Source organism: Rhinoderma darwinii, chromosome 3 (assembly GCF_050947455.1).
Source record: "Rhinoderma darwinii isolate aRhiDar2 chromosome 3, aRhiDar2.hap1, whole genome shotgun sequence".
Classification (NCBI taxonomy): Eukaryota; Metazoa; Chordata; class Amphibia; order Anura; family Rhinodermatidae; genus Rhinoderma; species Rhinoderma darwinii.
The window spans coordinates 276846214-276861276 of record NC_134689.1 but is presented as its reverse complement, the minus strand read 5'-3'; the positions used below and the strand labels follow the sequence as shown (position 1 = coordinate 276861276).

The window sequence follows — 15063 nt, the reverse complement described above, 5'->3', positions numbered from 1 at the left end:
AAAAGCACGGACTGTCTGTACTGCCCCATAGACTTGTATTGGTCCATGCGTGCCGCGTGAAAACCACGCGGCCCGCACGGACCGAATACACGCTCGTGTGAATCCCCCCTAAGTCAGAACTTCGTTTTTTTTTTTACAGGTTCATGTATATTGGGATCGGAAGTCACTGTCTAGGGTGCTGAAACAGTTTAACTCTTTCAGCACCCTGGACAGTGACTATCTCCTGACGTCGCGTACCGGAATTTTTTTTGCCGGGTTCGGCCAAAACGAGTTCGGCCGAACCCGGTGAAGTTCGGTTCGGTTGTCCGGGTTCGCTCATCTCAAAGACACTCCGTTTGGATGTTTGGAAACAGAAAAGCACGTGGTGCTTTTCTGTTTACATTCATCCTTTTGACAGCTGGTGCGCTGTTTCAGTCGGTTCGCACGGAAGTGCTTCCGTGCGACCTGCGTGGTTTTCACGCACCCATTGACTTCAATGGGTGCGTGATGCGCGAAATACGCGGAGATATTGAACATGTCGCGCTTTTTGCGCAGCTGACAAACGCTGCGCAAAAAGCACGGACTGTCTGTACTGCCCCATAGACTTGTATTGGTCTGTGCGTGGCGCGCGAATACACGTTCGTGTGAATCCCCCCTAAGGCCGAGTGTGGTTTCATACATAGCGTTTTTTATTTGGGTGCACGTCACAGCTTTCTGACCACCCACAAACTTCACACGAACGCTCTTCTGTTTGGGTGATCAGGGAATCATTGAACGTTTTAGTAAGTGCTTTATTTTTAGGGTATGTGCACACGACCTCTTTTCAGACGTAATGGAGGCGTTTTACGCCTCGAATTACGACTGAAAAGACGGCTCCGTTACGTCAGCAAACATCTGCCCATTGCTTGCAATGGGTTTGCCGATGTTCTGTGCAGACGAGCTGTCATTTTACGCATCACTGTCAAAAGACGGCGCGTAAAATTAGGGTATGTTTACACGGCAGTGTCCGTAACGGCTGAAATTACGGGGCTGTTTTCAGGAGAAAACAGCCCCGTCATTTCAGCCGTAACGGCATGTGCAGGCGCTTGAGCGCCGCGTCCATTACGGACGTAACTGGAGCTGGTTTTCCATGGAAAACGGCTCCATTTACGTCTGAAGAAGTGACATGACACTTCTTTGGCGCGGGCGTCTATTTACGCGCCGTCTTTTGACAGCGACGCGCAAATATACGCCTCGTGTGAACAGACAAACGGCAGCCCATTGCTTTCAATGGGCAGATGTTTGTCAACACTTTCAAGCCGTAATTTCGGACGTAATTCGGGAGTTAAAACGCCCAAATTACGTCCGTAAATAGGCTGTGTGAACATACCCTTACAGCCGCGTCAAAGAAGTGCAAGACACATCTTGGGACGTAATTGGAGCCGTTTTTCATTGACTCCAATGAAAACCAGCTCCAATTACGTCCGTAAAAGACGCAGCGAAAAACGAGAGTACATGCAAAAACGTCTGAAATTCAGGAGCTGTTTTCTCCTGAAAACAGCTCCGTAATTTCAGACGTATTTGGCGTTGTCGTGTGCACATACCCTAATATTTATTATAAGAGCAATTATTATTCCTATTTGATGCAAAAACGATTGTTGCATAAAACACATCCCAATTATTTTGTAACATATATAATTTCTTTATTACTTTATCATTATCCTCCTTTTTCACAGTTGTTTTTAAAATCCTCATACCTTATGCCAATATATCGGCATTTATTAGGCTACATTCACACACACTTGTTACTTTAATTGACAAGTTGAGGAGAACACGGATACAACATGACACTACTCTAGATAGCGCGGCAAAAACCAGGCCACGTGATCAACCGCTGTGTGCCGGTCTCTCGCGATACTTTAATTGTTGGTTGCTTAGCAACAGAACGCCGGCGCCTAAATGTAACCAGAAACCCAGACAATGGCGGAGACCCGAAGATCTGCGGCTGTGTCCAGCAAGGTAAAGGAAAAATCTGCTTATAGAAGATGACGGCTGATGCGCAGTCAGTTCATGTTCTGTGCCCAGCTGGCAGTCTCCATACATAGATCATTGATCTCTGCAGTTGCAGCAGTCAGATGCCCACCGCTGAGAATATGACGTCTGCCGCATATTTCACTTACTACAGGTTTAGATGTAGCGAGGTAGTGTCATTAGTGTATATATATATATTGCTATTTAATTGTTATTATTTAAAATCGTATTATTTTAGGTAAAGAAAAACAAAGCAGTTGAACCTCTTGCAGCTGGCACAGTGAAGAAGACCACACGAGATAACCTGCTGGCAAAGGAAGAAGAATACAAGTATGCATGTTGTTGCACTATATATGTGACAAGGCAGCAGTCCCTAAAATGTACAATTGATTGTAAGGCTCTATTCACATGGAGTTTTGACTATGTTTGGTGTATTTCCCGAATTATACGTCCAACCATCCCATGGAGTTCTACTGTCGATTTATAAGAGTGTCTTCTTAGGGTATGTTCACACGCAGTGACCAAAAACGTCTGAAAATACGGAGCTGTTTTCAGGCGAAAACAGCTCCTGGATTTCAGATGTTTTTGCAAGTACTCGCGTTTTTCGCTGTGTATTTTATGGACATTATTGGAGCTGTTTTTCAATGGAGTCAATGAAAAATAGCTCTAAAAACGTCCCAAGAAGTGATATGCACTTTTTTCGCGGGCGTCTTTTTACGCGCCGTCCTTTGACAGCGACGCGTAAAATTACACCTCGTGGGAACAGAACACCGTAAAACCCATTGAAAGCAATCGGCAGATGTTTGTAGGCGTAATGGAGCCGTCTTTTCAGGTGTAATTCGAGGCGTAAAACGCCCGAATTACGTCTGAAAACAGTGCGTGTGAACATTGTTTGTAGAATATCTTTGTTTATTTTTTTTTACCTTATTGAAAAGTGCTTTTTATTTTAACAGGATGACAGAAAAAAATATTTACTGCATACAGTTGCATAGAGTTGGGATGCAGTGATCAAACATGTACGCCAAATGTAGTGGTTGAGCATGGTATGGGCCTAACCGCTGACTGCTTACATTTAGGGTCAGTTCGAACAACTTTGACATTAGTGCTGAAACGGCCCAAATCGCCCCCTTCTTTTCCCAGGGCGGCTTTTGGCTGCTCATGGGGAAAAAAAAGCGGCATTCTGTCTCTGAGCGGCTCATGTCTCTGACCTCCCATCAACATCAATGGGAGGCAAAAAAAACCTGGAGCACTCGTTTTGAGTGTTTTTTTGTTTTTTTTTTGGCCACTATTTTTTTTGTCATACGTTTAGTAACATACAGGTACGTCTCCGGATACATTTGGATACCTATATTTTGCTAACAAAATGTATCCTTCATACGTAGACCATAAAGGTGATGTGAATAGTGCTTAGATTTTGGTCAGCGAGATATCATCGAGGGATCAATGTAAACCCTGCATTCTTACCTGTAGTATCCAGGAGTCTTCTGAAATGAGCAGAGGCCTCCAGGACTGCGACCTCCACACTGGCGTCAGAGGCTATGTTTGGAGCCTCTGTCGCCAGCCACAGGAAATTTGACGGGAAGAATAGCGCTGCTATTTTTGTCTAAATGATAGAAACCACACAGGAATTCTATGGACCATATTGTATTTCATCAGTGTGTCTGGGATACCAGCGATATGCTGATCCGGCAGAACGTGGTGGTTTCCATTATGAACGGAAGCCATAACGCAAATGTGAACATATCCTATCATGTGAGGGGGTCGTTCATGGTTCTTCTCACATGACACTTGCTAGCAGTGGAAGGACTGCACAAGAGTGAAGAGTCGTCTTATTTTTTCGCGTCTTCCTCTGTTATGGAGTAGTAAGAGAGAAATTATGAGGTGTGGCCAGAGCATTTGAGGACGGGGCTTAGGCTGGATTCACACGAGCACATTACGTCCGTAATGGACGGAACGTATTTCGGCCGCAAGTCCCGGACCGAACACACTGCAGGGAGCCGGGCTCCTAGCATCATAGTTATGTACGATGCTAGGAGTCCCTGCCTCTCCGTGGAACTACTGTCCTGTACTGAAAACATGAGTACAGTACGGGACAGTTGTCCTGCACGAGGCAGGGAATCCTAGTGTCGTACATAACTATGATGCTAGGAGCCCGGCTCCCTGCAGTGTGTTCGGTCCGGGATTAGTGGCCAAAATACGTTCCGTCCATTACGGACGTAATGTGCTCGTGTGAATCCAGCCTTATACTTTAGAATTTTCCACATGGTCCTTCTCTGTAAAATAATTTTATAAAAGTAGGTAAATACATTTTTTTAGATCAAAGAGGATACACCAGTGCCTATCTTACAAAATTTATAAAGTGGGCAGCAGGGGGCTAGCACGCTTCTGTAGGCTTAAAATACAAAACCAGAAACTACAGCACTCCAACTGTTAATTAAAAGGAAACTGTCACCAGCATTTCACCTATTGAACTTTACTTATCCCTCACTGGCCGCTGCAATCAAAAAGTTAATTGCCATTGTTCCCCCTCCTAAACTCCTCCTCCGACTGTAAATAACGGTCTACAAACATTTTCCGCCTTTTATCGTAATAATCCGGTGTCCTGTTGTGCGCACACACCAGAAGAGGACATCAATGCACAAGCGCAGGATTTTGTGTGCTGGGGGAAGGCGATGAGCTGTCAATCAAATGTAAGGAGGCGAGGTAAACTCGGAAAGACTTGAGGAATGAAGATATGACTCTTTTCAAAGGAAGATTTGACTATTTTCTGCTCATTAGCATACGGTGTGGGAACACTAAAAAGCTGAATACTAAAGCTACAGAGCCGACAAAGAAGACAATTATAGGTTATATGGAAATTATTTTTCACCCACTACCACCAGATATTACTGGTTTAATAGGTGAAATGCTGGTGACAGGTCCCCTTTAAGAACTGTATCTGCCTGTATTCGCATATATGGACAGTGACGTCAGGGGCTTCTCCAGTGCTGGAATCCACGGCCAGAGAACTCCTGGCCTCAGTCAGGCTAATGGAGCTCTATGGACATGTATAGCGTTTACTTCGGGAGTTCTTCCGATGTACATCTTAACCCCGAAGGTATTTTAAACCTTAACCCCTTAATGACCGCCGATAAGCCTTTTCATGGCAGTCATTAGTGGGCTTTATTCTTATGCAATAGCCGTTTCACGGCGCTGCATCAGAATAAAGTAAACAGAGCAGGGAGCTGATTAATGTCCCTGCTCTCGGCTGCCAGAGGTAGCTGAGGGCTGGGGGCATCCCTGCTCGAACGTGTGAGATCGATATTCGTATGGATCTCACCTGTTTAACCCTTCAGATGCACCGCATCTGAGTGGTTTTGGAGAGAGGGAGGGAGCACCCTCTCATCCCACCGACACCAGGCGATAAGATCGCCGAGTGTCTGTGTCTCCGATGGCAGCAGGTGGCCTAATAAAGGCCTCCAGGTCTGCCCGTAGTAAATGCCTGCTAGGTCATGCCGGAGGCATGTCCTAGCAGATGCCTGTCCGTTTTAAACGGAGAGGCAGTATTGCAGTGTATTATAAAAATCGCATTTTAATGTCCCCTAGTGGGACTAGTAAAAAAAAGTTGAATAAAGTTAATTTAAAAAAAAATATGAAAAACCCACTTTTTCCCATTACAAAATGATTTACTATTAAAAAAAAAACCACAATAAAGCAAAAAAGTTACACATATTTAGTATTGCCGCGACCATAACGACCCCGACTATAAAGCTGTTACATTATTTAACCCGCACGGTGAACGCCGTAAAAAAAAAACAATGGAAAAATTGCTGTTTTCTGTTAATCCTGACTTTAAAAAAAATTTGATAAAAAGTGATCAAAAAGTCGCATCTACTCCAAAATGGTACCAATAAAAACTACAAGTCTTCCCGCAAAAAAAAAGCCCTCATACAACTGCATCGGCGGAACAATAAAAAAGTTATGGCTCTTCAAATATGGAGACACAAAAACAAATAACTTGTGTTATTTATACCACACGGTAAACTACGTAGATTTAGGATGCCAAAAAGAGTGGCGAAATTTCAGGTATTCTTCCATGCCCCGCCCCCCCCAAAAAAAAGGTAATAAAAGCTAATTAATAAATTATATGTACCCCAAAATGGTGCTATTAAAAAGTACAACTTGTCCTGCAAAAAACAAGACCTTATACAGCTTTGTCGACACAAAAATAAAAAAGTTATAGCTCTTCGAATGTGACGATGGAAAAATTAAAAAAATGGCATGGTCATTAGGGCCCAGAATGCAAGCAGGGGGAAGGGGTTAAAGGGGTTGTCCAGGAATACATTTTATTTATATTTTAACTTAATGGGACATACGTAATTAACTTTGTAATATAATGTCTTATCTGTGGCAGCGTTGCTTAGTTCTGATTAGTGGTTATGTGACCGCACCTAGAGTACATTTTTCATTTCCTGTGCCGTTCCATGTCTATGCTCAGCCAGCGCTTCCGTCTATTTAGAGGCACGGCGCGTCAGCAACTAAGTTTACAGGTAGGGGGCTGGGCAGATGTTTCATGAGCTCTTCAGAACTCCACCTCTGGTCCCACTACTTGGAAATGTAGTTGATGGCGCACCGTGCCTGTGAATAGCCGGAAGTGCTGGCTGATAAAAGACATGGAGCATAGTCTCTGCTAGTACACGCCCCCTCCTATTATCTCGTCGTCCACGCCTCTTCCTCCATACTTGTAATTCCCGCACTTCCTGGCCGCCTTGTCTCTCCACTAAAACGTTCCCCTCCTCCGCTTATCTCAACCACCAGGCTCCCTCTTCCTCTATATTCACTGCACCTGCCTCCTCTTGCTGCATCCCTTTTTTATCTATTAGCCCAGGGGTCTCAAACATGCGGGGTAGCCCCTGACATCACTGTCCATATACGGTATGGACAGTGATGTCAGGTACTTCCCAGGAGTCCCAGAGCAGAGCCTATACTTGCGCTCTGCTCTGGGACTGCGACTCTGAGGGAATCCTTAACATCCCTGTCCATACATGAACAGTGATGTCAGGGGCTTCCCCAGAGCCAGAGTCCCAGAGCAGAGTGCTAGTATAGGCTCTGCTTCGGGACTCTGCCCTTTGTAGATGTCAGAGGCTTTCCCACTGTGGCATGATCTACAGAGGGTTCAAGGGAAAACAGCTCCTGATTTTCAGACGTTTTTTAAGCCACTCGCAATTTTCGCTGTGTATTTTATGGCAGTTTTTGGAGCGGTTTTCAATAGAGTCTATGAAAAACGGCTCCAAAAACGTCCCAAGAAGTGACATGCACTTCTTTTTCGCGTCCGTTTTTTTACGCGGCCGTTTTTCATAACAGCCGTGTAAAAAAACGGGCCCGTCGGAACAGAACAACGTTTTTCCCATTGAGATCAATGGGCAGATGTTTGGAGGCGTTTGGGCGAAAATAGGCCGTGTGAACATACCCTTTAGTGGATGTTTAGGACAGTGCAGGGAGGAAGCTGGGTGACTGTAATTAGAGCAGGGAATGACCCTGTGAACATAAAGGGGCGTGGCAGTATGCAAATATTGGAGGAAGGGGGGGATGCAAGCTGTCTCCTCAGATGCAGCAAGGGATCATGGGTATGGTGGGTACAAGACCGGAAATAGCCAGGAACAGAAACAAGGGATGTAAACAAACAGAGCAGCAGTGACGATTGAGGTGAAACTGGTTAGAAGGTTAGTAGGGGGTTTACTGAAGGCAAACCAAGGCTGGGGGACACTTTTTTGAAAAAAAATTATTCTTGGCCAACCCCTTTAATGATAATTCACTGTATTTTAACGATATATATTGTGCTCCCACAAATATGAACATTTGAAAATTCACTGAAGTGATAAATGAGTAAAATGTATAATTTTTATTTCATAGCGATCTAAAAACAGGGGTACAATCACCACTGTGAAAAGCCCAACCGTGTATTTAAAAACGTATTAAACAGAATACTCCCAGTCCTAGTTCGTTTGCGAACCCTTAATGACTGGGTATGTAAACAGAGATATCAAAATATGGAATCAGCGTATAACATTGGTAAAGCAGTGGTTTGGACCCTCGTTCACACAGGAGCCTGCGTTAACCGCACCAGATTCTCCCAATGTACAGATGCACAACAATGCCACTGCCCCCTACGCAAAATTCCCTCACTTCACCCGACCCTACGCGTTTCTATACTTATCATCAGGGGTCTGTCAGTCTGGCCAGGATGCCAGCGATATATCTTCAGCAGCAGATATTCTACTGCACAACACGGACGCATGCACGCATAGATGTCAGCGGCATGCTTCACTCTGGGACTCTGAGTCACTATGAACTGAATACTCCGCCCCCTGGCTCCGGCAGCATACATCAAACAGCCAATCACACTGGCCCAGCACATCCATGATGCTAAACCAGGTGACTCCCGGCTGTCAGCTGACATACCCGGAAGTAACAATGTAAACAACACAGAGCATGCAGACTCAATGGGAGGCTGTAGAAGTATCTATTTACTACACAAAGCCTCATGCTATTCAAGGATGGAGTATAACATTATAAGGTTGGATATATGTTGCGGATCAGCTCAGGGCCGCAATTGGACTACCACGATAGGAGCACCTACCCTGAAAATACATAATATATGGATAGAAGAACGACGTAATTGTAAACCTCACTTAAAACATTTGACACACTCCTGGACTCAATTGCCATACCTACTACTTATTGATTGATATATTACAAGTGACTACACTGGGACTAGGAATGCATTACCATACCCCCACCACAGCCGGGAGTCACATGGTTTAGCATCATGGATGTGCTGGGCCAGTGTGATTGGCTGTTTGATGTATGCTGCCGGAGCCAGGGGGCGGAGTATTCAGTTCATAGTGACTCAGAGTCCCAGAGTGAAGCATGCCGCTGACATCTATGCGTGCATGCGTCCGTGTTGTGCAGTAGAATATCTGCTGCTGAAGATATATCGCTGGCATCCTGGCCAGACTGACAGACCCCTGATGATAAGTATAGAAACGCGTAGGGTCGGGTGAAGTGAGGGAATTTTGCGTAGGGGGCAGTGGCATTGTTGTGCATCTGTACATTGGGAGAATCTGGTGCGGTTAACGCAGGCTCCTGTGTGAACGAGAGTCCAAACCACTGCTTTACCAATGTTATACGCTGATTCCATATTTTGATATCTCTGTTTACATACCCAGTCATTAAGGGTTCGCAAACGAACTAGGACTGGGAGTATTGTGTTTAATACGTTTTTAAATACACGGTTGGGCTTTTCACAGTGGTGATTGTACCCCTGTTTTTAGATAGCTATGAAATAAAAAGTATACATTTTACTCATTTATCACTTCAGTGAATTTTCAACCCCTTTAATGACCAAGCAATTTTTAAAGTTTTTACATTGTCACTTTCAAACAGCTCTAACTTTTTTTCAATTGTTCCATCAACATAGCTGTATAAGGACATGTTTTTTGTGGGACAAGTTGTATTTTTTAATAATGCGATTTTGGGGTACTTCTAATTTATTGATTAACTTTTTGGTGGGATAATAGGAAAAAAACCCTGAAAGTTTGGCACAATTTTTTGTGTCTTAAATTTACACCGTTTACCGTGTTGTATAAATAACATAATAACTTTATTTAGCGGGTCGTTACGATTGTGCCCATATCAACTTTATATATATATATATATATATATATATATTCTATTTTTTTTTTTATTTTTTTACTTTTATACATTAAAAACCCTTTTTATCCTAAATTATTTGTTTTTGTCTCGCCATATTGTAAGAGCCGTAACAGTTTTTTTTTTTTTCTGCTGACATAGCTGTATGAGGGCTTTTTTTTTTTAAAGGCAGGATGAATAGAAAACAGCAATTCTGGCATTGTTTTTTATTTTATTTTTTATCGGCGTTCACTGTGCGTGTTAAAAAATGCAATAGTTTTATACTTGGGGTCGTTACGGACGCGGTGATACAATTTTTTTAAAAACTTTTTTGTTTTATTCATATTAAAGTATTTTGTAAGGGGGAGGAAAAGTGGGTTTTTAATTTTTTTTTACTTGGGATTTTTATTTATTTATTACAGACTTTATTAAACTTTTTTGGAACTTATTTTTAGTCCCACTAGGGGACTTTACTATGCAATATTTTGATCTCTTTTATAATACACTGTAAAACTGACCGGTATATGTTAGGCCATGCCTCTAACAGGCATTAACTAGAGGCAGACCTTGGGGGCCTTTGTTAGGTCCCCAGCTGCCATAGAAACCATTGGCACCCCGCGATAGCATCACCGGTGTGCCGATGGGGTGAGAAAGGTAGCCCCCTCCCCCTAAAATCAGTTGGATGCAGCGGTTGCTATTACTTGTGTTTTTTTTTTTTATCCAGTTGTACCGCGATTTCAGCAAAAACTTCTTGTACTTAAATATAGTATTGCCACACCGTTATCACCCCTTCGGAATGTCCTTAAAAAATGGTGTCCATTGTTCTCCCTCTACATACCTATTAGTCACAAAAGCCTCCCTCCTAACTTTAGTAGTAGTCACAGCAAAACCCTCCCAGCATATCCATCTCCCAGTAGTCCCACCCACAATTTTCCCGACAGCCAATCCAACTCCCAGTAGTCATAGTTACAATCGGAGCCTACCCCCTCTCAGTAGTCACGCAATTTGGTTGATAAACATTGTTGTTTTTATAATCTGCTCCATTTTTTGTTTTTTAATTGCAGCATGTCCTATTTTGTATGATGAATTAATTGGTGGGAAAAAAATGCATGACGTTACTGAATCATGGTTGCCTTTTTAGCAAAAAAACAAACTCAAAACAAAACCACAATACTGGTATTTAACATGTTTGTGTTCCACTTTCGATACATTGGGATTCCAGGCTTTATAGTTAATCGTTTGTGTACAATTTGGATCAGTTTAGATTTTGGCATAAAAAAGTCATCTGTATATGATTGTGGGGGGTCTGACACCCGGACCTCCACCGATCATCTGCTCCGGCTGCCTCTGAGCACTGGAACAACTGCTCGGTGCAGGGTCCGGGTGTTGGACCCACACCCATCGTATATACTGATGACCTATCCTGTGGATAGGTCATCAGTATGAAAAATGGTCCTGTACCCGGACAACCCCTATAAGCTTCAACCTTCCTGACGAAAACCTAAATTCCCCTATTAAATATAGGTCATAGTGTGAGTATAGGAGGTATCTATTTCCATATCTTGTCTTCATTGGTTTTTATTTATTTAGGCGACTAAATGCTGAACTAGAAGCAAAAACAGCTGAGCTGGTACGTGAGGCTGAAGAAGTGATGGTGAGTAAGCTAGACAGGTGTTGTCTTCTGTAGAACAGTGTGACCAAAACAAATTCATAAGTTCGCCAAAAAGCAGATTTCTCATGATCTATGTAACTTACTTCTGGAACCAGTGAACATCTGCAAGATTAGAAATGGATATAGCAGAGCTGTATTTGTATTGTACATTCAGTGAATGCTAGAATATGCATCATTACATTACATGATGTATTCTTTAACACTTTTAACTCCACTGTGAGATTTTATTAGCTTAAAGAAATATTCCCATCTCAGACATTTATGGCAAATCCACAGCAAATGCCATAAATATCTGATAGGTGCGGGTCCCACCATCACCTTTGACCTCAGTACCTCCTGGTGAGGTAGCTGTTGGTAGCCACATCCTGGTGGAAATTGAATGGAGAGGTGTGGACACGGATGTGTGCAGCTCTCTCCATGCACTTCTATGGGAGTTAGAGTTAGGCCCCATGCACACGTTTGTCACTCATCCGTAAATACGGATCTGTACTCATTTATAGTCATCTGTAAATCATCCGCATATACAAAACGCTGTCTGTAAATACGGTCCGTAGTGTATCTGTAATGCATCCATATTTACGGATTCTCCCAAAAAACAGGGAGGAAACTTAGGTAATCCCCTGGCGTCGCATAGCAAGGCTTCTGTAATTACGGACGGCTACGGATGCACATCCGTAGCCGTCCGTAATTACGGAAGCGCACATAGACTTCTATGGGGAGTCCGTGCCGCAATTACGGACAAAAAGAAGGACATGTTTTATCATTTCTACGGCACAGACGCCCATACATTAAAGTACGGAAAGGTGTCCGTAGCCCATAGAAATGAATGGGTCCGTAATTACGGATGAAAAATACGGTCGTGTGCATGGGGCCTTGTATTCTTCGTCTGGATGCACTGGCTGACAGCTGCCTCACGAGATGGGACAGTGGTCAGGTGACCCCTATTCTCCTAATAGGTGCGGGTTGCTTTTTTTTTTTCTTATATACATATGCACCAGTTATGGTTAATTGTACGAATTATTTTGTAGTTGTGTGTTAAATTTTACATCTGATACTTTTCATTACAACAGCGAGAGCAGCAACAGCTCCTGTCACGACCAGCACTGTCACAGGTTAAACTTTTTGATGAAGATGAGGAGGAAAGTTTGAGGTAAGAAATTTTCTTTCTTTCGAACTTAAATTATTATTCTTATTTTTTTGTTAACTCACTTCTTTACTCTTATACTTAAGATGCTCTTGTATACGTAAGACCTCTTGTGTTATACGTATAATCTTTTTTTTTTTAATAATGAATTTTAAGAAAAAGACATAGAAATGTACAACAGTAATGTATCGTCAATAAAGAAAAATATTTGAAAGAAACATTGAGTCAAAGTGTCTTTTGTATAATCCACTAGCAAAGAAAGTGAAGCGTACCTATCACCTCTCCTGAAATGTCTGTTTTAGTAAATACTTAAATAAATATGTATTCCTTATAGAATTAGAATTCTGGAGCATCTTTTCTTAGAACTCTACCTTGCGCCATTCTTCTGTTATTCCTTTTCTAAGGGTATGTGCACACACAAACTCAAAAATGTCTGAAAATACGGAGCAGTTTTCAAGGGAAAAGGTCTCCTGATTTTCAGACGTTTTTTGAGCAACTCGCGTTTTTTACGGCCTTTTTGTTGCTGTTTTTCAATAGTCAATGAAAAACTGCTCCAAAAATGTACCAAGAAGTGACATTCACTTCTTTTTCGCGGGCATCTTTTTGCGCACCGTTTTCGGAAAACGAGGCGTAAAAAAACGCCCCGTCAAACAGAACGCCGTGTTTCCCATTGAAATCAATGGGCAGATGTTTATAGGCGTTCTGCTTCCGATTATTCAGCGTTTTTCGGGACGTTTACGGCCGAAAAACTTCTGAAAACACTGCGCGTGCACATACCCTAAGTCTATGACTAAATTGACAGCTGGGTGTTACCATTCCTCTACCAGTCCCCAGTCTGATTGGACAGTCTCTGTCTGTGTAGGGACACACCCCCAACTGGTAACATTCAGGTGACAATTTATTCATAACATTTTATTATTTTTTATTTCAATTTTGATATAAAGCAAAAGTAGTAACCTGTTTTATAGAAGTTATATTACACACTCAGGAAAGGGGGAGTTGGGGAGTGGTAAACTCTGTGTCAAAACACAATGAGATAATCATTTTCAGTATATAAGAAGGTATACTTTCATTAGATAAGGTTGTCTAACCTGTTAATTACACAAAATAAATGGCAAATATACAACATAAATATAGTATTTTGCCATTTTAAAACGTGCAGTTGTGAAACAGGTGTGAGTAAGAGCGCCTAGGGCGGGGTAATATTAGGATTGACTCATTACTAGGTAATTAACTGACAATCTATCGGGTTTTTGGAGATCCTTCCAACCGTTCCATATTTTCAAATATTTGACATAATTCCTGTTTTTGTTTCAGCGTAATTTTTCAAAGTTATGTGCAGTAGATTCTTTTTTGCACCATTATTTTACTGAGAGCTATTATTTCAGTTTTGCAGCATTGACAAGTTGTGAAGTGATTGGGTGTTTAATGTTTGCAGTTTGGACATCCAAAAATTTGAGCAAAATTAGGTTAGCTGTCAACCTTACTAAAGTCGAAAAAATGCTTTTGATTATTTTCTCTGTTATTACAAAAGGGTTTAATTAGGTGACAGTTAACCTAACTGTCACCTAATTAAACCCTGGTAATCTCCTGGTATGTAGGAGATGTGAAGAGGAATGGCACAATGTAGAGTTCTAACAAAATATGCCCAGAATTGTTATTCTATAAAGAATACATATTTATATATTTACTAAAACAGACCTGCCAGGGGAGGTGATGGGTCCTCTTTAACTTCCTTTGCTAGTGGATTGTACAAAAAAACTTTGATTCAATGTTTCTTTTGATTCAATATTTTTATTTATTGATACATTACTGTAGCACTTTTGTGGGGGAATACAGATATTTACTAAAACAGTCAGGAGATTGGACAGGTCCTTTCGCATGACCGTTTTCTTAGCATCGAGGGAGCAGAGGAGGAAGAGAAAAAAAGTGGCTAACCCTTTGAACCAATTTGTATGAATTGAGAGTAACACCAAATTGATATGTATGTATGTATGTATGTATGAGCATACCTCCACCGTCAGTGTAAAACAATTGTTGTGCAGGAGTGTGCACTATAAGGGTATGTGCACACACACTAATTACGTCCGTAATTAACGGACGTATTTCGGCCGCAAGTCCCGGACCGAACACAGTGCAGGGAGCCGGGCTCCTAGCATCATACTTATGTCCGATGCTAGGAGTCCCTGCCTCGCTGCAGGACAACTGTCCCGTACTGTAATCATGTTTTCAGTACGGGACAGTTGTCCTGCAGCGAGGCAGGGACTCCCAGCATCGTACATAAGTATGATGCTAGGAGCCCGGCTCCCTGCACTGTGTTCGGTCCGGTACTTGCGGCCGAAATACGTCCGTCAATTATGGACGTAATTAGTGTGTGTGCACATACCCTAATTGTTTTTCTAAATCCCTTTAATTAGCGATTTTGCTTCTAGCAGCAGCAGCACGGACTATGTAAAGTCCATGCTGCTGGCTGCTCTTAACTATGCAGTGGGAGACAGTGTCCTGCTCGTCTCCAATGCCCTCCGTTTGCAGAACAGCCGTCAGCGCTATGGGACTCTAATTTAGAAAAACTATTATTGTGCACACT

General features: G+C 42.4%; 1 protein-coding gene across 2 annotated transcripts in view; it reads left to right on the top strand.

The window, feature by feature from the left end:
* Nucleotides 1-1892: 1892 nt before the first annotated feature.
* Nucleotides 1893-15063, top strand: part of TEX9 (testis expressed 9) — a 44593-nt gene continuing 31422 nt past the window's right edge. For both annotated transcript variants that reach the window (XM_075855209.1, XM_075855210.1), the window contains exons 1-4: nt 1893-1977; nt 2228-2319; nt 11251-11314; nt 12403-12482. In XM_075855209.1, coding sequence (XP_075711324.1) covers nt 1939-1977; nt 2228-2319; nt 11251-11314; nt 12403-12482 — 275 coding nt within the window. In that variant the 5' untranslated portion in view covers nt 1893-1938. The remainder of the gene's footprint in view (nt 1978-2227; nt 2320-11250; nt 11315-12402; nt 12483-15063) is intronic.